At 44.9% G+C, this 25,961-nt stretch overlaps 1 protein-coding gene across 2 annotated transcripts in view; it reads right to left on the bottom strand.

The window, feature by feature from the left end:
* The window catches only part of CAMK1D (calcium/calmodulin dependent protein kinase ID), a 571,288-nt gene that overhangs the window by 384,722 nt on the left and 160,605 nt on the right, over window positions 1-25,961 (bottom strand). Inside the window, exon 2 of one of the 2 annotated variants that reach the window (XM_063926883.1) lies at window positions 18,551-18,608. The exons of the other annotated variant lie outside the window; for it this stretch is intronic. Coding sequence (XP_063782953.1) covers window positions 18,551-18,591 — 41 coding nt within the window. The 5' untranslated portion in view covers window positions 18,592-18,608. The remainder of the gene's footprint in view (window positions 1-18,550; window positions 18,609-25,961) is intronic. 2 annotated transcript variants of the gene reach the window in all.

Here is a 25,961-nt window from a genome sequence, read left to right as displayed (position 1 = left end):
AGGTGCCACCGGGGGCACAAAAGGAGGCTGTATATGCAGTACCCCTTTGACAAACGTCTGGACTTCAGGCACTGAAGCCAGTTCTTTTTGGAAGAAAATCGACAGGGCCGAAATTTGAACCTTAATGGACCCTAATTTTAGGCCCATAGACAGTCCTGTTTGCAGGAAATGTAGGAAGCGACCCAGTTGAAATTCCTCTGTAGGGGCCTCTTTGGCCTCACACCACGCAACATATTTTCGCCAAATGCGGTGATAATGTTTCGCGGTTACATCCTTCCTGGCCTTTATCAGGGTAGGGATGACTTCTTCTGGAATGCCTTTTTCCTTCAGGATCCGGCGTTCAACCGCCATGCCGTCAAACGCAGCCGCGGTAAGTCTTGGAACAGACAAGGTCCCTGCTGGAGCAGGTCCTTTCTTAGAGGTAGAGGCCACGGGTCCTCCGTGAGCATCTCTTGAAGTTCCGGGTACCAAGTCCTTCTTGGCCAATCCGGAACCACGAGTATAGTTCTTACTCCTCTCCTTTTTATGATTCTCAGTACTTTTGGTATGAGAGGCAGAGGAGGGAACACATACACTGACTGGTACACCCATGGTGTTACCAGAGCGTCCACCGCTATTGCCTGAGGGTCCCTTGACCTGGCGCAATATCTGTCTAGTTTTTTGTTGAGACGGGACGCCATCATGTCCACCTTTGGTTTTTCCCAACGGTTTACCATCTCTTGGAAGACTTCTGGATGAAGTCCCCACTCCCCCGGGTGAAGGTCGTGTCTGCTGAGGAAGTCCGCTTCCCAGTTGTCCACTCCCGGAATGAACACTGCTGACAGTGCTATCACATGATTCTCCGCCCAGCGAAGAATCCTTGCAGCTTCTGCCATCGCCCTCCTGCTTCTCGTGCCGCCCTGTCTGTTTACGTGGGCGACTGACGTGATGTTGTCCGATTGGATCAATACCGCCTGACCCTGAAGCAGGGGTTTTGCTTGACTTAGGGCATTGTAAATTGCCCTTAGTTCCAGAATGTTTATATGAAGAGATGTTTCCATGCTTGACCACAAGCCCTGGAAATTTTGTCCCTGTGTGACTGCTCCCCAGCCTCTCAGGCTGGCATCTGTGGTCACCAGGATCCAATCCTGAATGCCGAATCTGCGGCCCTCTAGTAGATGAGCACTCTGCAGCCACCACAGAAGAGACACCCTTGTCCTTGGCGACAGGGTTATCCGCTGATGCATCTGAAGATGCGATCCGGACCATTTGTCCAGAAGATCCCACTGAAACGTTCTTGCATGGAATCTTCCGAATGGAATCGCTTTGTAAGAAGCCACCATTTTTCCCAGGACCCTCGTGCACTGATGCACTGACACCTGGCCTGGTTTTAGGAGATTCCTGACTAGCTCGGATAACTCCCTGGCCTTCTCCTCTGGGAGAAACACCTTTTTCTGGACTGTGTCCAGAATCATTCCTAGGAACAGGAGACGTGTCGTTGGAATCAGCTGCGATTTTGGAATATTTAGAATCCACCCGTGCTGACGTAACACTAACTGAGATAGTGCTACTCCGACTTCTAACTGTTCCCTGGACCTTGCCCTTATCAGGAGATCGTCCAAGTAAGGGATAATTAAAACGCCTTTTCTTCGAAGAATCATCATCATTTCGGCCATTACCTTGGTAAAGACCCGAGGTGCCGTGGACAATCCAAACGGCAGCGTCTGAAACTGATAATGACAGTTTTGTACTACAAACCTGAGGTACCCTTGGTGAGAAGGGTAGATTGGGACGTGGAGATAAGCATCTTTGATGTACAGAGACACCATATAGTCCCCTTCTTCCAGGTTTGCTATCACTGCTCTGAGTGACTCCATCTTGAATTTGAACCTCTTTATGTAAGTGTTCAAGGATTTTAGATTTAAAATTGGTCTCACCGAGCCGTCCGGCTTCGGTACCACAAACAGCGTGGAATAATACCCCTTTCCCTGTTGTAGGAGAGGTACCTTGATTATCACCTGCTGGGAATACAGCTTGTGAATGGCTTCCAAAACTGCCTCCCTGTCGGAGGGAGACTTTGGTAGAGCAGACTTCAGGAACCGGCGAAGGGGAGACGTCTCGAATTCCAGTTTGTACCCCTGTGATACTACCTGCAGAATCCAGGGGTCCACTTGCGAGTGATCCCACTGCGCGTTGAAATTTTTGAGACGGGCCCCCACCGTGTCCGAGTCCGCTTGTAAAGCCCCAGCGTCATGCTGAAGACTTGGCAGAAGCAGAGGAGGGCTTCTGCTCCTGGGAAGAGGCTGCCTGGTGCAGTCTTTTTCCTCTTCCTCTGCCCCGGGGCAGAAATGAGTGGCCTTTTGCCCGCCTGTACTTATGGGAACGAAAGGACTGAGTTTGAAAAGACGGTGTCTTTTTCTGCTGAGAGGTGACCTGGGGTAAAAAGGTGGACTTTCCGGCCGTTGCCGTGGCCACCAGGTCCGATAGACCGGCCCCAAATAACTCCTCCCTTTTAAACGGCAATACTTCCATATGTCGTTTGGAATCCGCATCCCCTGACCACTGTCGCGTCCATAACGCTCTTCTGGCAGAAATGGACATAGCACTCACTCTTGATGCCAGGGTGCAAATATCCCTCTGTGCATCACGCATATATAGTAATGCATCCTTCAAATGCTCTATAGTTAGTAATATACTGTCCCTATCCAGGGTATCAATATTTTCAGTCAGGGAATCCGACCACGCCACTCCAGCACTGCACATCCAGGCTGATGCGATTGCTGGTCGCAGTATAACACCAGTATGTGTGTATATACCCTTCAGGATATTTTCCAGCCTTCTATCCGCTGGTTCTTTGAGGGCGGCCGTATCAGGAGACGGTAACGCTACTTGTTTAGATAAACGTGTGAGCGCTTTATCTACTCTAGGGGGTGTTTCCCAACGCGCCCTAACCTCTGGCGGGAAAGGGTATAGTGCCAATAATTTATTAGAAATTAGCACTTTTTTATCGGGGGAAACCCACGCTTTATCACACACCTCATTTAATTCATCTGACTCAGGAAAAGCTACTGGTAGTTTTTTCACTCCCCACATAATACCCTTCTTTGTGGTACTTGTAGTGTCAGAAATGTTCAATGCCTCCTTCATTGCCGTGATCATGTAACGTGTGGCCCTACTGGACATTACGTTTGTCTCCTCACCGTCGACACTGGACTCAGTATCCGTGTCTGGGTCTGTGTCGACCCACTGAGGTAACGGGCGTTTTATCACCCCTGACGGTGTCTGAGACGCCTGGACAGGCACTAATTGATTTGTCGGCTGTCTCATGTCGTCAACAGTTTTTTGTAAAGTGCTGACATTGTCACGTAGTTCTTTAAATACAACCATCCAGTCAGGTGTCGACTCCCTAGGGGGTGACATCACTAATACAGGCAATTGCTCTGCTTCAACATCATTTTCCTCCTCATACATGTCGACACAATCGTACCGACACCCAGCACACACACAGGGAATGCTCTGATAGAGGACAGGACCCCACTAGCCCTTTGGGGAGACAGAGGGAGAGTTTGCCAGCACACACCAGAGCGCTATATATATATATATATATATAGGGATAACCTTATATAAGTGTTACTCCCTTTTATAGCTGCTGTTTATAATTTAGCTGCCAATAGTGCCCCCCCTCTCTCGTTTTTACCCTGATTCTGTAGGGACTGCAGGGGAGAGTCAGGGAGCCGTCCTTCCTGCAGAACTGTGAGGGAAAATGGCGCTTGTGTGCTGAGGAGATAGGCTCCGCCCCTTCACGACGGCCTTATCTCCCGCTTTTTTCTGGAAAACTGGCAGGGGTTAAATACATCCATATAGCCCAGGAGCTATATGTGATGTATTTCTTTTGCCATCCTAAGGTATTTCTGTTTTTATTGCGTCTCAGGGCGCTCCCCCCCAGCGCCCTGCACCCTCAGTGACCGGAGTGTGAAGTGTGCTGAGAGCAATGGCGCACAGCTGCAGTGCTGTGCGCTACCTTAGTTGAAGACAGGAACGTCTTCTGCCGCCGATTTCACCGGACCTCTTCGTTCTTCTGGCTCTGTAAGGGGGCCGGCGGCGCGGCTCCGGGACCCATCCAGGCTGAACCTGTGATCGTCCCTCTGGAGCTAATGTCCAGTAGCCTAAGAAACCCAATCCACTCTGCACGCAGGTGAGTTCGTTTCTTCTCCCCTTAGTCCCACGATGCAGTGAGCCTGTTGCCAGCAGGACTCACTGAAAATAAAAAACCTAAAATAAACTTTTACTCTAAGCAGCTCAGGAGAGCCACCTAGCATGCACCCTTCTCGTTCGGGCACAAAAATCTAACTGAGGCTTGGAGGAGGGTCATAGGGGGAGGAGCCAGTGCACACCAGCTAGTTCAAGCTTTTACTTTTGTGCCCAGTCTCCTGCGGAGCCGCTATTCCCCATGGTCCTTACGGAGTCCCAGCATCCACTTAGGACGTTAGAGAAATGTAATTTACAAGTCTGGGTGTGCACAAACTCTAAATACTTTGCTCCATATCTTTGACTGTCTCCCCTTATCTTGTTTTATCATTATGCTTATCCAGTGTTCATTTCCTTCGTCCATCTAATAAAGTTTGCATAAAAAGAAATAGGTGCCACTTTGCAGTGATTACCTAATGAACTTGCTGTAAATACCGGTTAAATACGTAAATGTTTCTTGTACAAAAAAAAAATGTTACTTGGCCATGGCTCGTAGCATAAAATTGATGCCGATTTGCTCAGCAATTATTTACCCTTAACAGTGTTGATTGCAATTTGTCCAGAGATTAACAAGACTTGTAATTAAAAAAAAAAAAGGATCTGCATATACTGTAAGCATAAAAGCCACAGGAGCAGAGGCTCATTCAGATGCAGTCAATGTTTTCTTACTGAGCATGCTTCTGAGCCGCAGTGCACACGTGCAGCGAGTGGACTGCAATTGCAGTCACACAGAGGAATTAATCGCAAACTGACTGATAGGAAGACATCGTTTGGGGTTGGGAACAGAGAGTGGTCGGGTAAACATAGGCGTGTCATGGCTGTTCAGATGCCGCTTTCTGGGTGTGCATAAAGTAGCAGTTGCGATCTTACTTGCTAATGGAGAGCCCTCAGCATTCCGGGAGAGCAGCTCAGCCTGTACATCTACAGAGGCACTCAGACTCTGCGACATGACCGATTTACGACGATGTATGAGCAACTTTACGCCATCGGGTAGAAATGATGCTCAGGTTAGTTTCTGCCTATATTAACATTTAATCACAACTGCATATGGCAAAAGATAACAGCAAGAACCTTAATGAGCCTCAATAACTGTAAAAGAAGGACAGGAGGCAATAATATAATGAAGCAGATAACATATGGATATCAAGTGTAGGAAAGAAATGGTTACATATGTATTTATCTGGAAATGTATATAAAAATGACAAATATTGTTACATTTGAGGGAGATCCCCAAGAGCTTTAAAAAAATGGTTCCTTTCAATAAGGATTTCCACATGCTAATCCTCACATTTATTAGTATTTAGTCTGCCCTGAAATAATGCATAACAATATCATACAATTTAAATGTATACATTGATAATAGCAGCCCATAGCAAAATCATTCATATTTATCACAGAAAGATTCTTAATAAATAATGCTGTGAGCACCATCAACCAATAATACCACAGACATGTTTTATCCTGACCTACAGAAAAACAATATATACCTCTGTATTTGCTAGCATGGCCCATTATATTGTTTTATTTTACTATGTTATTAGTTTGGATTCAAAAGCTAACAAACAATAGCAATATGATTGGCTCAGGCTACAACAGAATTGCACCAGGGCAGACAGTACTCACGTCCCTGATCAATTCACAAATTACATAACACATTATACTGTACATTAACAATGTATGTTTTTAGCAAATTATATCATAAATTGCTCCAATACTCCTGGAGGATAGACTGAATCTATGAGCAACGTTGTCTAGTGTTTCCCCTCCCGAGCCGGCCGGTCTGTGGCCCCTCGTACACACTGAGCGATATGATTGTTCACATCGCTCAGTGACATCACGCAGTGGCCAGGCCGTGCAGGCAGCTCCTGCCGACACAGAGGGTTGTTAACGACTTACGGTGCCGTGCATACGCCATCGTTGCCGGCACACACACTTCGGGAGAAAGTGAACGACGTCGCTCATGAAGAGAGAAAATAAGTGACGTTGTTAATTTTATAGCCAAGTGTATATGCACCTTAAGGCACAAAGCTGGAGATTTAAATGTTGCAGACATCGTGCAGTATCCAATTAACCGCTGTAATTTACTGTGGTTAATAGACTCATCCGGGGCTTTCCTATTAGCCCCAATGCTGGCGCTTATAGGGGATTTGGTTTTGCCTGCCGATATGTGCTTTTTGCATACCCTACGTATTTTCGGATGATTAGGGCTAATTTTTCACACAGAATAAACAGACTATAAATGGGATAGCCCAAAAAATAAGATTTTACTTACCGATAAATCTATTTCTCGGAGTCCGTAGTGGATGCTGGGGTTCCTGAAAGGACCATGGGGAATAGCGGCTCCGCAGGAGACAGGGCACAAAAAGTAAAGCTTTTTCCGATCAGGTGGTGTGCACTGGCTCCTCCCCCTATGACCCTCCTCCAGACTCCAGTTAGGTACTGTGCCCGGACGAGCGTACACAATAAGGGAGGATTTTGAATCCCGGGTAAGACTCATACCAGCCACACCAATCACACCGTACAACTTGTGATCTAAACCCAGTTAACAGTATGATAACAGCGGAGCCTCTGAAAGATGGCTTCCTTCAACAATAACCCGAATTAGTTAACAATAACTATGTACAATTTATGCAGATAATCCGCACTTGGGATGGGCGCCCAGCATCCACTACGGACTCCGAGAAATAGATTTATCGGTAAGTAAAATCTTATTTTCTCTATCGTCCTAGTGGATGCTGGGGTTCCTGAAAGGACCATGGGGATTATACCAAAGCTCCCAAACGGGCGGGAGAGTGCGGATGACTCTGCAGCACCGAATGAGAGAACTCCAGGTCCTCCTTAGCCAGAGTATCAAATTTGTAAAATTTTACAAACGTGTTCTCCCCTGACCACGTAGCTGCTCGGCAAAGTTGTAATGCCGAGACCCCTCGGGCAGCCGCCCAAGATGAGCCCACCTTCCTTGTGGAGTGGGCCTTTACAGATTTAGGCTGTGGCAGGCCTGCCACAGAATGTGCAAGTTGGATTGTGCTACAGATCCAACGAGCAATCGTCTGCTTAGACGCCGGAGCACCCATCTTGTTGGGTGCATACAATATAAACAACGAGTCAGATTTTCTGACTCCAGCTGTCCTTGCAATATATATTTTTAATGCTCTGACAACGTCCAGTAACTTGGAGTCCTCCAAGTCACTTGTAGCCGCAGGCACTACAATAGGCTGGTTCAGATGAAATGCTGACACCACCTTAGGGAGAAAATGCGGACGAGTCCGCAGTTCTGCCCTGTCCGAATGGAAAATCAGATATGGGCTTTTGTAAGATAAAGCTGCCAATTCTGACACTCTCCTGGCAGAAGCCAGGGCTATAAGCATGGTCACTTTCCATGTGAGATATTTCAAATCCACCTTTTTTAGTGGTTCAAACCAATGAGATTTTAGGAAATCCAAAACCACATTGAGATCCCACGGTGCCACTGGAGGCACCACAGGAGGCTGTATATGCAGCACTCCCTTAACAAAGGTCTGGACTTCAGGGACTGAAGCCAATTCTTTTTGAAAGAAAATCGACAGGGCCGAAATTTGAACCTTAATAGATCCCAATTTGAGACCCATTGACAATCCTGATTGCAGGAAATGTAGGAATCGACCCAGTTGAAATTCCTCCGTCGGAGCACTCCGATCTTCGCACCACGCAACATATTTTCGCCAAATTCGGTGATAATGTTGCACGGTTACTTCCTTCCTTGCTTTAATCAAAGTAGGAATGACTTCTTCCGGCATGCCTTTTTCCTTTAGGATCCGGCGTTCAACCGCCATGCCGTCAAACGCAGCCGCGGTAAGTCTTGAAACAGACAGGGACCCTGCTGAAGCAAGTCCCTCCTTAGAGGTAGAGGCCACGGATCTTCCGTGATCATCTCTTGAAGTTCCGGGTACCAAGTCCTTCTTGGCCAATCCGGAACCACTAGTATCGTTCTTACGCCTCTTTGCCGTATAATTCTCAATACTTTTGGTATGAGAGGCAGAGGAGGAAACACATACACCGACTGGTACACCCAAGGCGTTACCAGCGCGTCCACAGCTATTGCCTGCGGATCTCTTGACCTGGCGCAATACCTGTCCAGTTTTTTGTTGAGGCGAGACGCCATCATGTCCACCATTGGTCTTTCCCAACGGGTTACCAGCATGTGGAAGACTTCTGGATGAAGTCCCCACTCTCCCGGGTGAAGATCGTGTCTGCTGAGGAAGTCTGCTTCCCAGTTGTCCACTCCCGGGATGAACACTGCTGACAGTGCTATCACATGATTCTCTGCCCAGCGAAGAATCCTTGCAGCTTCTGCCATTGCACTCCTGCTTCTTGTGCCGCCCTGTCTGTTCACATGGGCGACTGCCGTGATGTTGTCCGACTGGATCAACACCGGTTTTCCCTGAAGCAGAGGTTCTGCCTGGCTTAGAGCATTGTATATTGCTCTTAGTTCCAGAATGTTTATGTGAAGAGACGTTTCCAGGCTCGTCCATACTCCCTGGAAGTTTCTTCCTTGTGTGACTGCTCCCCAGCCTCTCAGGCTGGCGTCCGTGGTCACCAGGATCCAATCCTGTATGCCGAATCTGCGGCCCTCCAATAGATGAGCACTCTGCAACCACCACAGAAGAGACACCCTTGTCCTTGGAGACAGGGTTATCCGCAGGTGCATCTGAAGATGCGACCCTGACCATTTGTTCAACAGATCCCTTTGGAAAATTCTTGCATGGAATCTGCCGAATGGAATTGCTTCGTAAGAAGCCACCATTTTTCCCAGGACTCTTGTGCATTGATGTACAGACACCTTTCCTGGTTTTAGGAGGTTCCTGACAAGCTCGGATAACTCCTTGGCTTTTTCCTCCGGGAGAAAAACCTTTTTCTGAACCGTGTCCAGAATCATCCCTAGGAACAGCAGACGAGTTGTCGGCATTAACTGGGATTTTGGAATATTCAGAATCCACCCGTGCTGTTTTAGCACTTCCTGAGACAGTGCTAATCCCATCTCTAGCTGTTCTCTGGACCTCGCCCTTATTAGGAGATCGTCCAAGTATGGGATAATTAATACGCCTTTTCTTCGAAGAAGAATCATCATCTCGGCCATTACCTTTGTAAAGATCCGAGGTGCCGTGGACAATCCGAACGGCAGCGTCTGAAACTGATAGTGACAGTTTTGTACAACGAACCTGAGGTACCCCTGGTGTGAGGGGTAAATTGGAACGTGGAGATACGCATCCTTGATGTCCAAGGATACCATAAAGTCCCCCTCTTCCAGGTTCGCTATCACTGCTCTGAGTGACTCCATTTTGAACTTGAACTTCTTTATGTACAGGTTCAAGGACTTCAGATTTAGAATAGGCCTTACCGAGCCATCCGGCTTCGGTACCACAAAAAGAGTGGAATAATACCCCTTCCCTTGTTGCAGAAGAGGTACCTTGACTATCACCTGCTGAGAGTACAGCTTGTGAATGGCTTCCAACACCGTCTCCCTTTCGGAGGGGGACGTTGGTAAAGCAGACTTCAGGAAACGGCGAGGTGGATCTGTCTCTAATTCCAACCTGTATCCCTGAGATATTATCTGCAGGATCCAGGGATCTACTTGCGAGTGAGCCCACTGCGCGCTGTAATTTTTGAGACGACCCCCCACGGTCCCCGAGTCCGCTTGAGAAGCCCCAGCGTCATGCTGAGGCTTTTGTAGAAGCCGGGGAGGGCTTCTGATCCTGGGAAGGAGCTGCGTGTTGCTGTCTCTTCCCTCGACCTTTGCCTCGTGGCAGATATGAATAGCCCTTTGCTCTCTTATTTTTAAAGGAACGAAAGGGCTGCGGTTGAAAAGTCGGTGCCTTTTTCTGTTGGGGAGTGACTTGAGGTAGAAAGGTGGATTTCCCGGCTGTAGCCGTGGCCACCAAATCTGATAGACCGACTCCAAATAACTCCTCCCCTTTATACGGCAAAACTTCCATATGCCGTTTTGAATCCGCATCGCCTGTCCACTGTCGCGTCCATAAAGCTCTTCTGGCCGAAATGGACATAGCACTTACCCGTGATGCCAGTGTGCATATATCCCTCTGTGCATCACGCATATAAAGAAATGCATCCTTTATTTGTTCTAACGACAGTAAAATATTGTCCCTGTCCAGGGTATCAATATTTTCAATCAGGGATTCTGACCAAACTACCCCCGCACTGCCCATCCAGGCAGTCGCTACAGCTGGTCGTAGTATAACACCTGCATGTGTGTATATACTTTTTTGGATATTTTCCATCCTCCTATCTGATGGATCTTTAAGTGCGGCCGTCTCAGGAGAGGGTAACGCCACTTGTTTAGATAAGCGTGTTAGCGCCTTGTCCACCCTAGGAGGTGTTTCCCAGCGCTCCCTAACCTCTGGCGGGAAAGGGTATAATGCCAATAATTTCTTTGAAATTATCAGCTTTTTATCAGGGGCAACCCACGCTTCATTACACACGTCATTTAGTTCTTCTGATTCAGGAAAAACTATAGGTAGTTTTTTCATACCCCACATAATACCCTGTTTAGTGGTACCTGTAGTATCAGCTAAATGTAACGCCTCCTTCATTGCCAAAATCATATAACGTGTGGCCCTACTGGAAAATACGGTTGATTCGTCACCGTCACCACTGGAGTCATCGCCTGTGTCTGGGTCTGTGTCGACCGACTGAGGCAAAGGGCGTTTCACAGCCCCTGACGGTGTTTGAGTCGCCTGGACAGGCACTAATTGATTGTCCGGCCGTCTCATGTCGTCAAACGACTGCTTTAGCGTGTTGACACTATCCCGTAGTTCCATAAATAAAGGCATCCATTCTGGTGTCGACTCCCTAGGGGGTGACATCCTCATATTTGGCAATTGCTCCGCCTCCACACCAATATCGTCCTCATACATGTCGACACACACGTACCGACACACAGCAGACACACAGGGAATGCTCCTAACGAAGACAGGACCCACTAGCCCTTTGGGGAGACAGAGGGAGAGTTTGCCAGCACACACCAAAAGCGCTATATATATATCAGGGATAGCCTTATAATAAGTGCTCCCTTATAGCTGCTTTGTTATATCAAAATATCGCCATAAATGTGCCCCCCCCTCTCTGTTTTACCCTGTTTCTGTAGTGCAGTGCAGGGGAGAGACTTGGGAGCCGTCCTGACCAGCGGAGCTGTGAGAGGAAATGGCGCCGTGTGCTGAGGAGATAGGCCCCGCCCCTTTTCCGGCGGGCTCGTCTCCCGCTATTTAGAAAAATTAGGCAGGGGTTAAATATCTCCATATAGCCTCTAGGGCTATATGTGAGGTATTTTTAGCCTTTATAGGTACTCATTTGCCTCCCAGGGCGCCCCCCTCCCAGCGCCCTGCACCCTCAGTGACTGCCGTGTGAAGTGTGCTGAGAGGAAAATGGCGCACAGCTGCAGTGCTGTGCGCTACCTTTAGAAGACTGCAGGAGTCTTCAGCCGCCGATTCTGGACCTCTTCTGATTTCAGCATCTGCAAGGGGGCCGGCGGCGTGGCTCCGGTGACCATCCAGGCTGTACCTGTGATCGTCCCTCTGGAGCTTGATGTCCAGTAGCCAAGAAACCAATCCATCCTGCACGCAGGTGAGTTGACTCCTTCTCCCCTCAGTCCCTCGCTGCAGTGATCCTGTTGCCAGCAGGAATCACTGTAAAATAAAAAACCTAGCTAAACTTTCTCTAAGCAGCTCTTTAGGAGAGCCACCTAGATTGCACCCTTCTCGGCCGGGCACAAAAATCTAACTGGAGTCTGGAGGAGGGTCATAGGGGGAGGAGCCAGTGCACACCACCTGATCGGAAAAAGCTTTACTTTTTGTGCCCTGTCTCCTGCGGAGCCGCTATTCCCCATGGTCCTTTCAGGAACCCCAGCATCCACTAGGACGATAGAGAAATGACCATCGACAAAAATCACGTTAAATGACAGTTTTTTCTGTGCAAAAAATGAGTGTAGCTAATTGGATACCCCCGTCCTATCAAGTGTCACCCATATTGAGTCCAGAAACAGTAACCAGGGTTTTGTATTGAATACAAATATCACTCTGGTACGGAGGTTTTAATACCTTGGGACAAGGCCAGTGCTAGGGTGTTCAGCGCCCTCCTGCAAACTATAATTTGTACCTTTTCATACTTTACAAAAGGTACACCACCTTGAAAAAAGGGGTGTTGTATCACAAGGAAGGGGCACGGGCACACAATAGTACCCTCATTTCAAATTCCGCCACACAGTAGCACAATCTTATTCCCATTACACCGGATGTACTAGTGCTGCTTATGCACATAATGCCCCCAGTAGTAGTGCTGCTTATACACATAATGTCCCCAGTAGTAGTGTCGCTTATACACATAATGCTTTCAGTAGTTGTGCCACTTATACACATAATACCCCCCAGTAGTGGCGCCGCTTACACACATAATGCCCCCAGTAGTTGTGCCGCTTATACATAACAACCCCAGTAGTGGCGCCACCACAGCAGCAGGGATGCAGAGCGCCTTTCCAGCCCGGCACCTAACCTGCTTTGCATCCCTTTGCTGAGCAGGTAGCATCGGGCCTGCCTTGGGAGTTGAAAACATGTCTGTCTGAACACTTGAGTGCCTTTTCATGTTTGGTGTCATATTTGTTTTAATTGTCATTCCTTTCCCACAAATTCATCTGCATGGGAGCACTTTTTGGGATCAGCAGTATTGCACTATTTTATATTTTTTCCTTTAATATGTCCCATATTCATTGTAAACGCAAAAAGGAATGAAGAGAAGGGACCAAGGATAAAGAGGAATTTCTGATTAGTGCGAAATACAGTTCTGATATACATATCACTAGATAATTTTTGGATACTGTATATACTGAAAGCATTATTTCTCACTATTATTTGAATTGACCATTGTTGATCATAGCTGAAGAATCAGCAGTCACCTGTATTTTAAGGAGTGTACGTGGTTTGAAGTGGATATTTATTTTGGCTTTTTTGACATTATTTCTAGATGACATTTTAGTGCTTTTTACAGTGTGTGTGTGTGTGTGTGTGTGTGTGTGTGTGTGTGTGTGTGTGTGTTTATATAATATATAGATATATACAGTATATAAACACACATAAATATATACATATGCAGGCATGCGCAGGGTCACCTTAGTCTCTGTCCCCCACTCGTTCCCGTCCCACACTCCCCTTTGTCTGGCCCCGGCCCCTCTGTTCTGACTCATGCCGTCTCTCCAGCCCACCTACACAGCATCACAATAAAATTTGACATTAAAACTTAAGGTGGGACACACCTTTGCCAAATGTAAATCAGTCCGTATTTTTCAAATTTGCCCCCCTGCAGAGTGACATCGGTTGCCAAGGGATAAAGTTGCACCTTTTTTGCTATTGGTCCTAACTCTGCATAACCCCCAATTATGATTCTTCCAAATACTGTATGTACCTCTTGATTATCACTTCCATCTTGTACTTTGTTTGTCGTATAGCTCTTGTCACTTCCTCTCAGCCTGATTTTCTCTTCAGCCACTGAGATTACCTATATACAGACCTCAGTTACCACTTATACAGTGTATCCTATGCAGCTTTCCTGAGCTTTCCGCCTCCATAAGCAAGTAGTGACACATGAGTGAGCTGGCTGGAGCGACAGGAGGGTGTTGGCTGGAGTGACACATGGGGGAGCTGAAATTTATTATGTGAATCTGGACTTTTCAATTATTTTATGTGAAAGTGGCTTTTTCTTAGGATCTGGCTTTAACTTTTTTATTTTATGTCGTTCTGGCTCTTTCAATATATTTTATACCAGGAGCGTGGGCTAGCAGGCACAAGGCCACATTCCATTTTTGCATGCGCATCTTCGGCTCGATGTCAGCTCTTTGATGTACCTAACAAGGTTTTTTGGCTCTTTGTCACTGACTGGTTGGCCACCCCTGATCTTACATCATCTTCCACTCAGTTGCAGGCACAAGAGTAAAGGGGGATACACACGTAGAGATGTTCTAAGCAATCTGACTAGATTGCTTAGACATTAAGCACAAATCGCTTCGTAAGTATAGCCCATACCGAAAGTAATGCGCGGCGCTATCTCTGACTCTAGATTGGCCTGTATGCAGGCCAAATCTAGTCAAATTGCTCACTTCACCGCTGGGTAAATCGAGCGGTTTTTTTCCCCCCCTTGCTCAGCACACATCGCGCTGTGTGCTGAGTGTCCTGAGATGTGTGCTGAGCGATCTGTGCTAGTTCACTCAGCTTAACAGTGATGATCTGGAATCTGCCTAGAACCGATTGGGATTGTCACCAGCAAACATTAACTGGCAAAATACATAATCCTTTTAGAAGGAAAGAGGGGAACAGTATGCAAATATACCTACATGCAGGCTAATAATGGATTTGTCAAAGATTTGCTTAGAAACCTCCACTTGAACATTTAGTTCATACATGGCCGCTGATTAAGTGTTAGCAACAGGAACACTACATACTTTAAGAGTTTAAAAAGGTTTAAGATGCACAGAAGGAATACAATCCTCTGTTAAGTGCAATGTTATGAGTCAATGAATCTAGCAATACCTACATAGTCAGCTCATTTTTATGTGTCAGTTGCAATTCTTTGCAAACACCAGAGTTATGCCTAGAAAAGGATGCATTCAGGAATAGAGCATATAGGTAACACAAGGTAAGAACAAGTGGGGGAATTTGTGAGGATATACGACACCCGTCAGAACACGGACACTGGAATTCTGACCAGGATTACATACTGTAATCCCAACAGCCGGGATTCCGAAGGTAAGCATACCCGGGAGGGTTTGTCTTTGGCTGGGGATGTGTGTGTGTGTGTGTGTGTGTGTGTGTGTTGGGGGGGGGGTTAGGATTAGGCACCACTGCGGGAAGGGGGAGAGGGGTTAGGGTTTGGCTGCTGGGTTTAGGTTAAGCTGCGGAAAGGGGGCGGTTAGGTTTAGGCACTAATGGGGGATTTAGGGTCAGGCTGCGGTAAAAGAGGGTAAGGGTTGGGGGGAGGGAGAATACTTACCTCGCCCCTGCCAGGATCATGACCATCGGGATGCAGGCGTCTGTATTGTGACTGCCGGCATCCCGTGCGCCGGTCACGCATACCGATCCCCTTGTGAGTGGTGTGCTAAGGTGCAAACATATGGTTTGGGGTCCTTCCTTCTAGGCCACACACCATGTTCATAATAATGCCACATGGAAAGGCACCACATGATCACTAAACAATAGACAGAATTCCAGTGTCTGATAATAATCTGTGCCCCCCATCACTCAGTTTGTGCATTATTTATGAACCTCAACCATAGCCACGAAAAAACTAAAACTGAAAAGAATGGTGACTAATATGTGTGAAGCATATGATAAGAGCTGATAGTGCCATATTAATAATAGCAACAGTGTGTGTTGGTGTATCAAGGCAGAGTGCCGTTTGGGGCTGACTGCACAAGCACTGGAATTTGCATGTAGCTGAGCGATTTTCTGCTAACATTTCTAAAAGGATCTGTGGAACATGCATTATATAGAACGTACTCACGAAAGATGCTGTTACAATTACAGCCAATACAGTATCAGACATAGGGTGGAAAACTGATGGGTGTTCCTGAGCAGTGACTGGTGGCATCTAAAGAAACATCAAGGGGTAGCGAAGTGTGCAGAAACATTGAAAGAAGGCATCTCAGTCCTTGCACATTTAGAGGCACCCTTGTACTGTACACCAGGGGAAGTGCTGATACTAGCATTTGCATATACCGGTAGCCACTACTAGCAACAAACACAAGAGTGAATGCAGCTGTGTCCATCTCTGAATCAGGCCCCTATTTCTTCACCTATGACTCAGATTGGCAGTCCAGCTTAAGCTGGGCACACACTAGACAATATAGTGAACAATGTTCCCGATTCAGACACATAGTTTACTATATTGTCTAGTGTGTATGCACTATGTCGCTGTTGATGATGCGTGCTCAGACATGCATGCATGTCAATCCAGCAGTATTGGGTGCACATTCCAACTGCCCCCCAGCCCCCACCCCCGCCGTTGTTCGTCGCTGCCAGCATCAGCAAGTGTGTACCCAGCATTAGAGTTATAGCTAGACATTTTAAATGGCATAAGCAAAAAAGAAGGAGCATGTACTCTAGGCTGGCAATGAGTTTTTTTCATCAATAAAGGAGCGTCTCATATTAACTGTTTGGCACTGCTCCTGCAGTGCCTCCACATGGTGCCGATATGAAGGGGAAGCAGCAAGAAACTGACCAGATTGCACTAAAACCATTACTCCTACTGCTTCCACTCTCATTGTGCTTTCTTCTTTATCCGTGTGCACTGTGAGCCATGTCCCAGTGGGCAGTGTGTCTGAGCAGACTATGGCCCTCATTCCGAGTTGTTCGCTCGCAAGCTGCTTTTAGCAGCATTGCACACGCTAAGCCGCCGCCTACTGGGAGTGAATCTTAGCTCATCAAAATTGCGAACGAAAAGGTTCTCAAAATTGCGAATAGAAATTTATTTGCAGTTTCTGAGTAGCTCGAGACTTACTCTTCCAGTGCGATCAGTTCAGTGCTTGTCGTTCCTGGTTTGACGTCACAAACACACCCAGCGTTCGGCCAGACACTCCTCCGTTTCTCCAGCCACTCCCGCGTTTTTCCCAGAAACGTTAGCGTTTTTTCACACACTCCCATAAAACGGCCAGTTTCCGCCCAGAAACACCCACTTCCTGTCAATCACACTCCAATCTCCAGAACGAAGAAAAAACCTTGTAATGCCGTGAGTAAAATACCTAACTGCATAGCACATTTACTTGGCGCAGTCGCAGTGCGAACATTGCGCATGCGCAGTTAGCGGAAAATCGCTGCGATGCGAAGAAAATTACAGAGCGAACAACTCGGAATGACCCCCTATGTCCACTCATGCAGCACTAGTACAGTGAGCAAAATATTAATCATAATAATGATAAAAGAATAAAATAAAATACTAGTAGACTACTCCTACTACTACTCCATTAATCCTACATCTGTGCCACCCTTGCTGTTTTGTCCCGACTTGTACACACTTCACACAGCCTTTATTGAGGCTTTGCCCCAGCTCCCTCCATGGCTTCCGTGACACTAGGGCTGAGCAAAAATAAGGAGTACCTACACCTGCACAAACCATGTTACAAAGGAAGAGGTGCAAATACAAATATTGTTTTACATGCAGAGTAAATACTAGCTGCTTTTGCATGTAGCCCACAAAGGCTGGACAGCTTTATTATTAGACTGCAGTTTAGATTTGTTAGAACACATGCCCCTCTCATACCTAAACCTCTGAGCACATTTTGGGAGGTATCCAATTAGAGGAGATAAAACATCAGGTGCGAAAAACATACATTTTTTGTACTTTTCCCCAATGTTTCACTGATATTTTTGCAGGCTATCCAATTAGATCACCTGTAAAAAAATAAAAAAAATAATGGTACAGTACTTCCTCATCTTTGCGGGCCCCCTGCTGGAGGCGCGCTGGTTACACTACTTACGGATCTTCACTAAGTAGTGAAGATACGTCATATGCGGGGGCGAGTGTGTGTTCGGCTGGTCATATGCGGCGGGCGAGTGTTCGTCCACAGAAAATACGTGGGGGACAGAACAGATATATCGCATGGCGTTGGCGGAAATACAGTAGCAGTAGCGTTAGAACATTTTTTTTTTAAAGAAAGTTATGTACCTTACGTAGCAGATATGTAAATTACATAGCGGGGTCCGCAAAGATGAGGAAGTACCAAAAAAAATTCTTATGACAACACACAGGTTCAATGAAACCTGTGTGTTTTCGGCAGAAACGGATCATTTTTGGATGAAAACATGATTACTGGAGGCAGGTGAAGCAGAATCACAGATAAGCTGCGTCTTGCGCCGTCTTATCTGGGCTAATTGGATATCCCCCAGCGAGACAATTAGCCACAGTAAATCTACCCTACCTGTAGTGCAGCATACAGTAGTTCATCAAGCAAAGCCCCTTTTTTTTTTATTTGATCTCAACTCTGAACTCACAGTTTACATAAACCCAAATGGATCTGATTTTCTAAGGACAGTTTGTATTAAGAGGAGCAAGGCCTACACACTGGGAGTATTGCCATGATAAAATCAAGATGTGTTCTAGGTGTATTTGAGGTATATCGTATATGTCCCCATTGTTGGGTGGAAGTGAGGTCCTTATTTTAAGCAGGGTTTCTTCAGTAGTATCTTAACTCTTATACTAACCGTACATGCCTGATCCTAACCACGTATAGCATAGAACAGTGAGTATTGTATTCTTTCATGTGCATAAAAATAGAATATAAAGCTCTTGCCTTTGGCGCAAAAATAATCTACAACGAAGCAGCTGCCACATGGAAATTGTGTTGTCTCCTAGCCAAAAGGAAAAAAATACAGAAAAATTAAAAAATAATTGGCTGTGCTTCACTTCAATGATACTATATACACTATTTTCACATACTTAATACATAACAAATCAAAACATATGAAACACAGTTACATATTAAAATGTTATTTAAACAATGCTAGCGATGAACAGCTGAATGATAGTACACTGTCCAACACAAATACATTCAGCAAATATGACCTCTATGTACTTCTTATTCTGAAATTGATGCTATTCAGGATGAGGAAACAGAAGCATAAAGGGTCCCTATAAAATAATTATCCGGAATACATATCTCACTGTTTAGTCTAAGCTCTCTGGTAAAAGCTTTTCTCCTGAACGTACCAGTCAAGGTACTGGGTAATTTGAATGGGATGTAGTTATGATGCCGACCACCAGTCACCCGTACCTAACCCATTTGAACCACTAATGGTAATTGCTCAGAGTTCGGCAGATGAATTTAGAAGTGGTACCAAATCATTTGAGTCTGGTATAAATTAGTCCAAAGCTATCTGGGACTGTCACTTGGGGCTGAGTAAACTCCTTACTTAATTTCAGTATAGAGCCACTTATCAAACTGTTTTTTCTCTCTTCAGGAGGGAAGCTTTTGGCAGAGAGCTTGGACTACATGTACTGATAAATGTACAGGTTATGAACCACATGTACTTTTCAATGGCATCTGTCAAGGGGTGGGTTATATGAGTCAGCAACTCCACACTCCATTCTTGAAGCTGACGTGTTGGAAGTAGGAAAAATGAGCAAGCGTAAGGATTTGAGCGACTATAACAAGTGTCAAATTGTGACGGCTAGATGACTGGGTGAAAGCATCAGCAAAATGACAGGTCTTGTGAGGTGTTCCCAGTATCCAGTGATTAGCACCTACCAAAAGTGGTCCAAGGAAGGGCAACCGGTAAACCAGCAAAAGGGTCATGGGTGCCCAAGGCTCATTGATGTGAGTAGGGAGCAAAGGCAAGCCTGTCTGGTCCTATCCCACATCGGAGCTACTGTAGCCCAAATTGATGAAAACTTTATTGCCACCATCCAGTGGCCCTGAAAAAGGGACTGCCCTGTCTAAGATGATGCATATTGCGTGCATCACCAGTGATCCAGCTAAGATTCCAGCTGAACTGGACAAATTGATTGTTAAATTTACAGACAGGGGGCATGATCCTAAAATCATGAGTGAACAAAATACCAACGTATTGAGAATGAAAAGAGCGGATTTGTTAAATCCTAACAGAAGAGATGTTGATAGCATTATTACCTGGATCAACGACTGTACTACGCCTATCCCCGTTATTAGAAGAAGCATTATGACCGATTGTCAACACAGATAGAGATCTTTCAATATTAAAGAACAAAAGGCCTATGGCAGCATTTAAGAGAGGGAAAAACCTTAAGGATTGGCTGGTACATGCAGACTTCTCGAATACAGACATTTTAAATCCATCCAAATGTCTAAATAATACCTCCAGGCTGCTATACTGTAGATGCAGCAATTGTGTTACATGCAACTTTTTAATACCTTGCAAATCATTATACCAGATAAACAGTGGTAGTTGCTCAATCATTATACCACCCACGTGGTCTATATTATTGTGTTCGATGTGGGCTACATTACTCTACATTGGTCAAACAACTTGCAAATTCAAAGAAAGAATCAATGTAGTGCAAAGTTCCAAAATGGAGCAGGTGTCCAACGTTGTGCCAAGATGTAGCAGGAGTTAAAATCACTGCAAAGTGGAAAGGCTCCATTTTCGGATTTTGCACTACAGCACTTTAAATTCTGAAACATCCCTCCAGCCATAATTGGACTCCACCTAAGGCTGATGCTACATCATGGGATCTATGCTTCAACATATCCGGTAAACCCACAATCTAAACTGAGCGATTGGGGATGAAGGGCCCTAGTCAGGGAGGTTTACCAAGAACCCGATGGTTACTCTGTCAGAGCTACAGCTTTCCTCTGTGGAGAAAGGAGAACCTTCCAGAAGGACAACCATCTCTGCAGCAATCCACCAATCAGGCCTATATGTTAGAGTGGCAGCACACCTGGAGTTTGTGAAAATGCACCTGAAGGGCTCTCAGACAATGAGAAACAAAATTATCTGGTCTGATGAAACAAAGATTGAACTCTTTGGCGTGAATGCAAGGCGTCAAGTTTGGAGGAAACTAGGCACCCCTCATCAGCAGGCCAATACCATCCTTACAGTGAAGCATGGTGGTATCATCATGCTGTCAGGATGTTTTTCAGCGGCAGGAACTGGGAGACTAGTCGGAATAGAGGGAAAGATGAATGCAGCAATGTACAGAGACATCCTGGATAAAAACCTGCTCCAGAGCGCTCTTGACCTCAGACTGGGGTGACGGGTCATCTTTCAGCAGGACAACGACCCTAAGGACACAGCCAAGATATCAAAGGAGTGGCTTCAGGACATCTCTGTGAATGTCCGTGAGTGGCCCTGCAGAGCCCAGACTTGAATCCGATTGAACATCTCTGGAGAGATCTGAAAATGGCTGTGCACCAACGCTTCCCATCCAACCTGATGGAGCTTGAAAGATGCTGCAAAGAGGAATGGGCGAAACTGCCCAAAGATAGGTGTGCCAAGCTTGTGACACCATATTCAAAGACTTGAAGCTGTAATTGCTGCCAAAGGTGTATCAACAAAGTACTGAGCAAAGGCTGTGAATACTTATGTACATGTGATTTCTTAGTTTTTTATTTTTAATAAATTTGCACCCAAAAAAAAAAAAACTTTTTTCACATTGTCATTATGGGTTATTGTGTGTAGAATTTTGAGGGTAAAATTCATTTATTCCATTTCTGAATAAGGCTGTAACATAAAAAAATGTGGAAAAAGTGAATCGCTGTGAATTCCTTCCGGATGCACTGTATATATGTGTCCAAACAACCATCACTTTCCTTGCAATGAATGCAGGTAAATGCTCCAGTGCCATCCAAGGGACGGTAACCCAGTACAGTTCTGCAATTCAATTTGTTTCAACGACGGGGTTAACACCCGAAACATTGAAAAGTAACCTACTGTATTTCAACTACTGTCCCCGCAAACTCATCACTCCCATTCCTGTAAAAAGAAGGGCGTGGACGGCACTCTTGGATACCATTCAATCCTTAAAAGAACATTATCTAATAAGGTGCAATAATAAGGTGCAGACTTCAACCATAATGGTGAAGTATTTTGCACCTTATTAAATAATGCTCTTTTAAGGATTGTTTAGAGTGCCTGAGGGCAATCCACACCATTGTGTGTTTTTAATATTTGAGTGAGTGCCGGGCCAATGAACTTCTTAAATTTACACATACATACATAATATATATATATCTCTGAATTCTATTATCATGTGGAATTTATATCTGGTTACGGTTATCATTCAAGGTGCTGGGGGAAACAAATGCCTTTTTTTCTTGCTTAGAAATACCCCTCCCTTTCGAGCACCTGAATGATATCGCTAAGCTAATTGAGCATCTACCAATATATATATATATATATATATATATATATATATATATACACACACACACACATACATATATGTATATACATATAATAAAACAAATTTTTGTTGAGAAATATACTTCTATGGCTGACTTCAACCTCTCTAATCTTCAGTCTGAAGCACTGTATTGGCTCCTGGCATGCTTCACTGGTAACCGTTCTTCTTTCAGAGAGCCACTACAACCCTGAGAGCCACCAGCATTATAATCTTCGGACCTTGGCTTTATGTTATTAGAGGACATACTAGCACTGCCCGGCTCCCACTGTGCATGAGAGATGGAACAGGGGCCATACTGCATTACAGTTTTCAAACATGGTGCTTTAAAGCAGTATAGGGTATCATTGTAGCTAATATATTGTGCTTACCATCCACAGACAAAGTTAGAACCAAACATTGCTTATGTTTTCACTATAAGCAAATATTCTCTTAAATAATATGAACTAGAAACAGTAACACTGTTTAAAAGCACATATTGTAGCTAGTCCGAATGCTATTACCCCTTTCAGATCTCCAATGCAGGATCTCACTCGGGAATTGGAAACGGGCCCTTCCCGGGTGGGATGCGGCATTGGAGCCTCTGTGCTGGCTTTCCGATATGCCGGGTCGGTTGCCATAGCGGCGGGGGAGTGGAGCCGGCAGCAGGGGCGGAGGCGGCGCTGGGAGATGAGCTCATCTCCGCGGCACCTCTCCCTATGTAGTAAACGGGTCCGTTTACGCTGCCACTGACCCGGTATTCAACTCGGGAATAACCCTTATTACCCGGGTTGAATTTACCGGGTCAGGCGACCCGGGAATTCTCATGGGGCCCTTTCACATCACACACTGACCCGTGTCGACCCGGCAATATGCCGGGTCGATACTGGGTTATTATTCCGATGTGAAAGGGGTATAATAGGCAGTGTGAGGATATTGTGAAATATAAGATAAAAGCAAACATATGTCCTTGGTATTTTGCAGACAATGGACACAATATGAAGGGACCATTAATGTTAAACTGGTGAAGTCAACGTAATGATTGTAGCAATATACATATAAATGACAAGTTTCTACATTTAAATATCTCCTGCTAAAATATAATGCTGTTCACTTATTCAGAAAGCAAAACAGACCTTTTTTTACTATTCTGAATGGCAATCCACAGCATTGGTGTCAAAAGTGTCAGTTGCTTAACACTTCCTTTCAGAATGTGTGCAGTGATAATGAATTCTCCAGTCGGGATGTGTGTGCACCAAGATGCAGATTTATTCAGGAGTATCATTTTAGAAGACAGCCCTGCATACCTAACAAACCTTACAGTAAATGCAATTACCTCTTGCTAAAATCACGCAGTAAAAAATAACTTGATTAAGAGCACACCTATCACATTCACCTGGAAGAATGAAATGTACTATGAAGCAACATACTTTCATTAAAAAAAGGCAAGCTTAAGAGTTTACCGCACCAACTTTACAACATCGTAGGGTGGTATTCCATTAGGTCCATTTTTTTTCGCCTAAGCGGAAAAACAGGATTTTTTGCTATTTTTATGGCCAATGGGGATTCACTCTATTTAATAGCAGGGTCGTTTTTTCGCCTAGGTGAAAAATTCAGCAGGAGCAAAAAACATGTAAATCAGCGAATCTACATGTTTTCTCACCTGCGCTGGAGAAAACACGGTCCGTTTTCGCTGATTGAGGCATTTTTCGTGAATGCCTTTTCAATAATAAAAAAAAAAAAAAAGTGAAAAGGCATTGGCGAAAATGCCTTAAAAATGGGCAAAAACGGGCCACAATTGAATAGGCGGGGGGTGAATTCAGTAGCTCAGAGATTACCCCCCTAAACCCTCAACTGTTCTCCCCTTCTCCCCTTGCTTCAGAATGTAAGCTTTAGAGCAGGGGCCTCTTGTTAGACCTCTGGAAATATTCATGCCACCGTGATCTCCTTTAGTGACTTTGCTACTGTATGCTGTTCACCCATGGATAACTGCTGCATTCTTTCCAATGCAATTCACCACTGCCTGTACCCACTAGCTACAGTGAGTAGTCCTACCCTTGCTCCTAACGGTCTCCTAACAGTGATTTTATTTGTATTCCGCAATGATATACTGAACTTATGATGTGTTGTTTGTTTTAATGCCTATCCTATGTGTGGGTGTGTTGCTTAATTAATACATTATATAGCAATAAAATGAATCTGTACTTTCAGAAAAGTGTGCAGCGCTGTTCACCCATACCCAACCCATGAAGAGCATTCATCCAACTTTTCCAGTAGATACTTCACAGCCATTTTAGAGGATCAAATCCCCCCTATATGTACTAATGTCCCATGCAGAGAAAAAATAAGTGAAAAGTAGTAATTGGAAACAAATGGAGCATTTATTGCTTTTCTATGCTTTCTAATTTTACACTTCGGACAAACATATTCATTAACAACGTCTATAGATATTTTGTCTGTTGCCCATACAGCTAGCTCCACTTCTACAAAGCGTAATTGCATTGGCCCTAGGCACATCAACACATTTCGGCGCGTGTAATGACTTTATAAGGAGAGGATGTTTCCAAGCTACAGTCACAATTTTAAAGTAGTCAATAGGGTGTATTCAATTAGTGTCGGATTCTCTCCGACGAGAGGATCCGACACTTCAGTATTCAATTTGCAGGCATTTCCGATAGGTTTAGCCCATTTTCGACAATGCCAATCAGACTTTTTTGTTTTCTAAAAAGGGGCAAAAACCTGTCGGAAATGCCCGCAAATCCAACAGAATGCGTAGATCCGCGGCTAATCCACCGATCCACGTGTATACCGACAAGTCGGAAAAATGGCAAATGACTTGAATAGGTCGAATTCAGATTCGACCTACAAAAGTCGGAAAAAGCAGTTTTTCCGACTTGTCGAGTCAATTGAAATTGCATAAAGCATGTTTTTAAGTATATTTACAGTAAATCAGAAAACTATTTCCAAGCAACTGAACACAGCATACACTGTCCAAGTGGAATTACCGATAGATGCAATAAATTTTACAAATTATATACAATACACTGAGTTGCATTCAGTTTTATTTAAAAAAAATATAATAATAATATAAAAAAAAAAATATATATATATATATATATATATATATATATATATACATATACACACACACACACACACACACACACACACACACACACACATATACACATACAAACAGAAAGTTCAGCACTCACCAAAGCAAGCTCACTTATTTTCACAACATCAATAAACAAATGATGGGGGTTTAGTTAGTGAATTGGCCAATGCACGAAAGACTGCAAACCGCTCGCCAAGGTACCCCATCTTCATGCAGGTCCTACACTATCACAGAGTCTCAAAAATTAAAACCTAGCAACTGTATCACATAATATAACTGCAAATATGACCACTTGGTTTACTGTGTATCTGCCAAATACTCCATGGCTTTTAAAGGTACACTAGTCACCTGACACTGGCTGATAAATTACTAAAGAACAGCTGACTCAGGTTTAAGATAATTGGGCTTGCATAGGAACAAAGCTTGTGGCCACAGTTAATATGCACCCCTATGCAAGCCATGTTCTTGAAGACATTTCTTAATGATATTGGCTGTATGTTTGGGGTCGTTGTCCTGCTGCAGTATAAATTTGGAGCCGATAAGACACCTTCCTGATAGTATTACATGATAGATAAGTACCGGTCTGTATTTCTCAGCATTGAGAACACTATTAATCCTCACTAAGGCCCTCATTCTGAGTTGTTTGCTCGCTAGCTGCTTTTAGCAGCCGTGCAAACGCTAAGCCGCCGCCCTCTGGGAGTGTATCTTAGCTTAGCAGAAGTGCGAACGA

The sequence above is a fragment of the Pseudophryne corroboree genome, chromosome 6 (genome assembly GCF_028390025.1).
Source record: "Pseudophryne corroboree isolate aPseCor3 chromosome 6, aPseCor3.hap2, whole genome shotgun sequence".
NCBI classification, from domain to species: domain Eukaryota; kingdom Metazoa; phylum Chordata; class Amphibia; order Anura; family Myobatrachidae; genus Pseudophryne; species Pseudophryne corroboree.
This window is presented reverse-complemented; position numbering and strand designations above follow the sequence as displayed.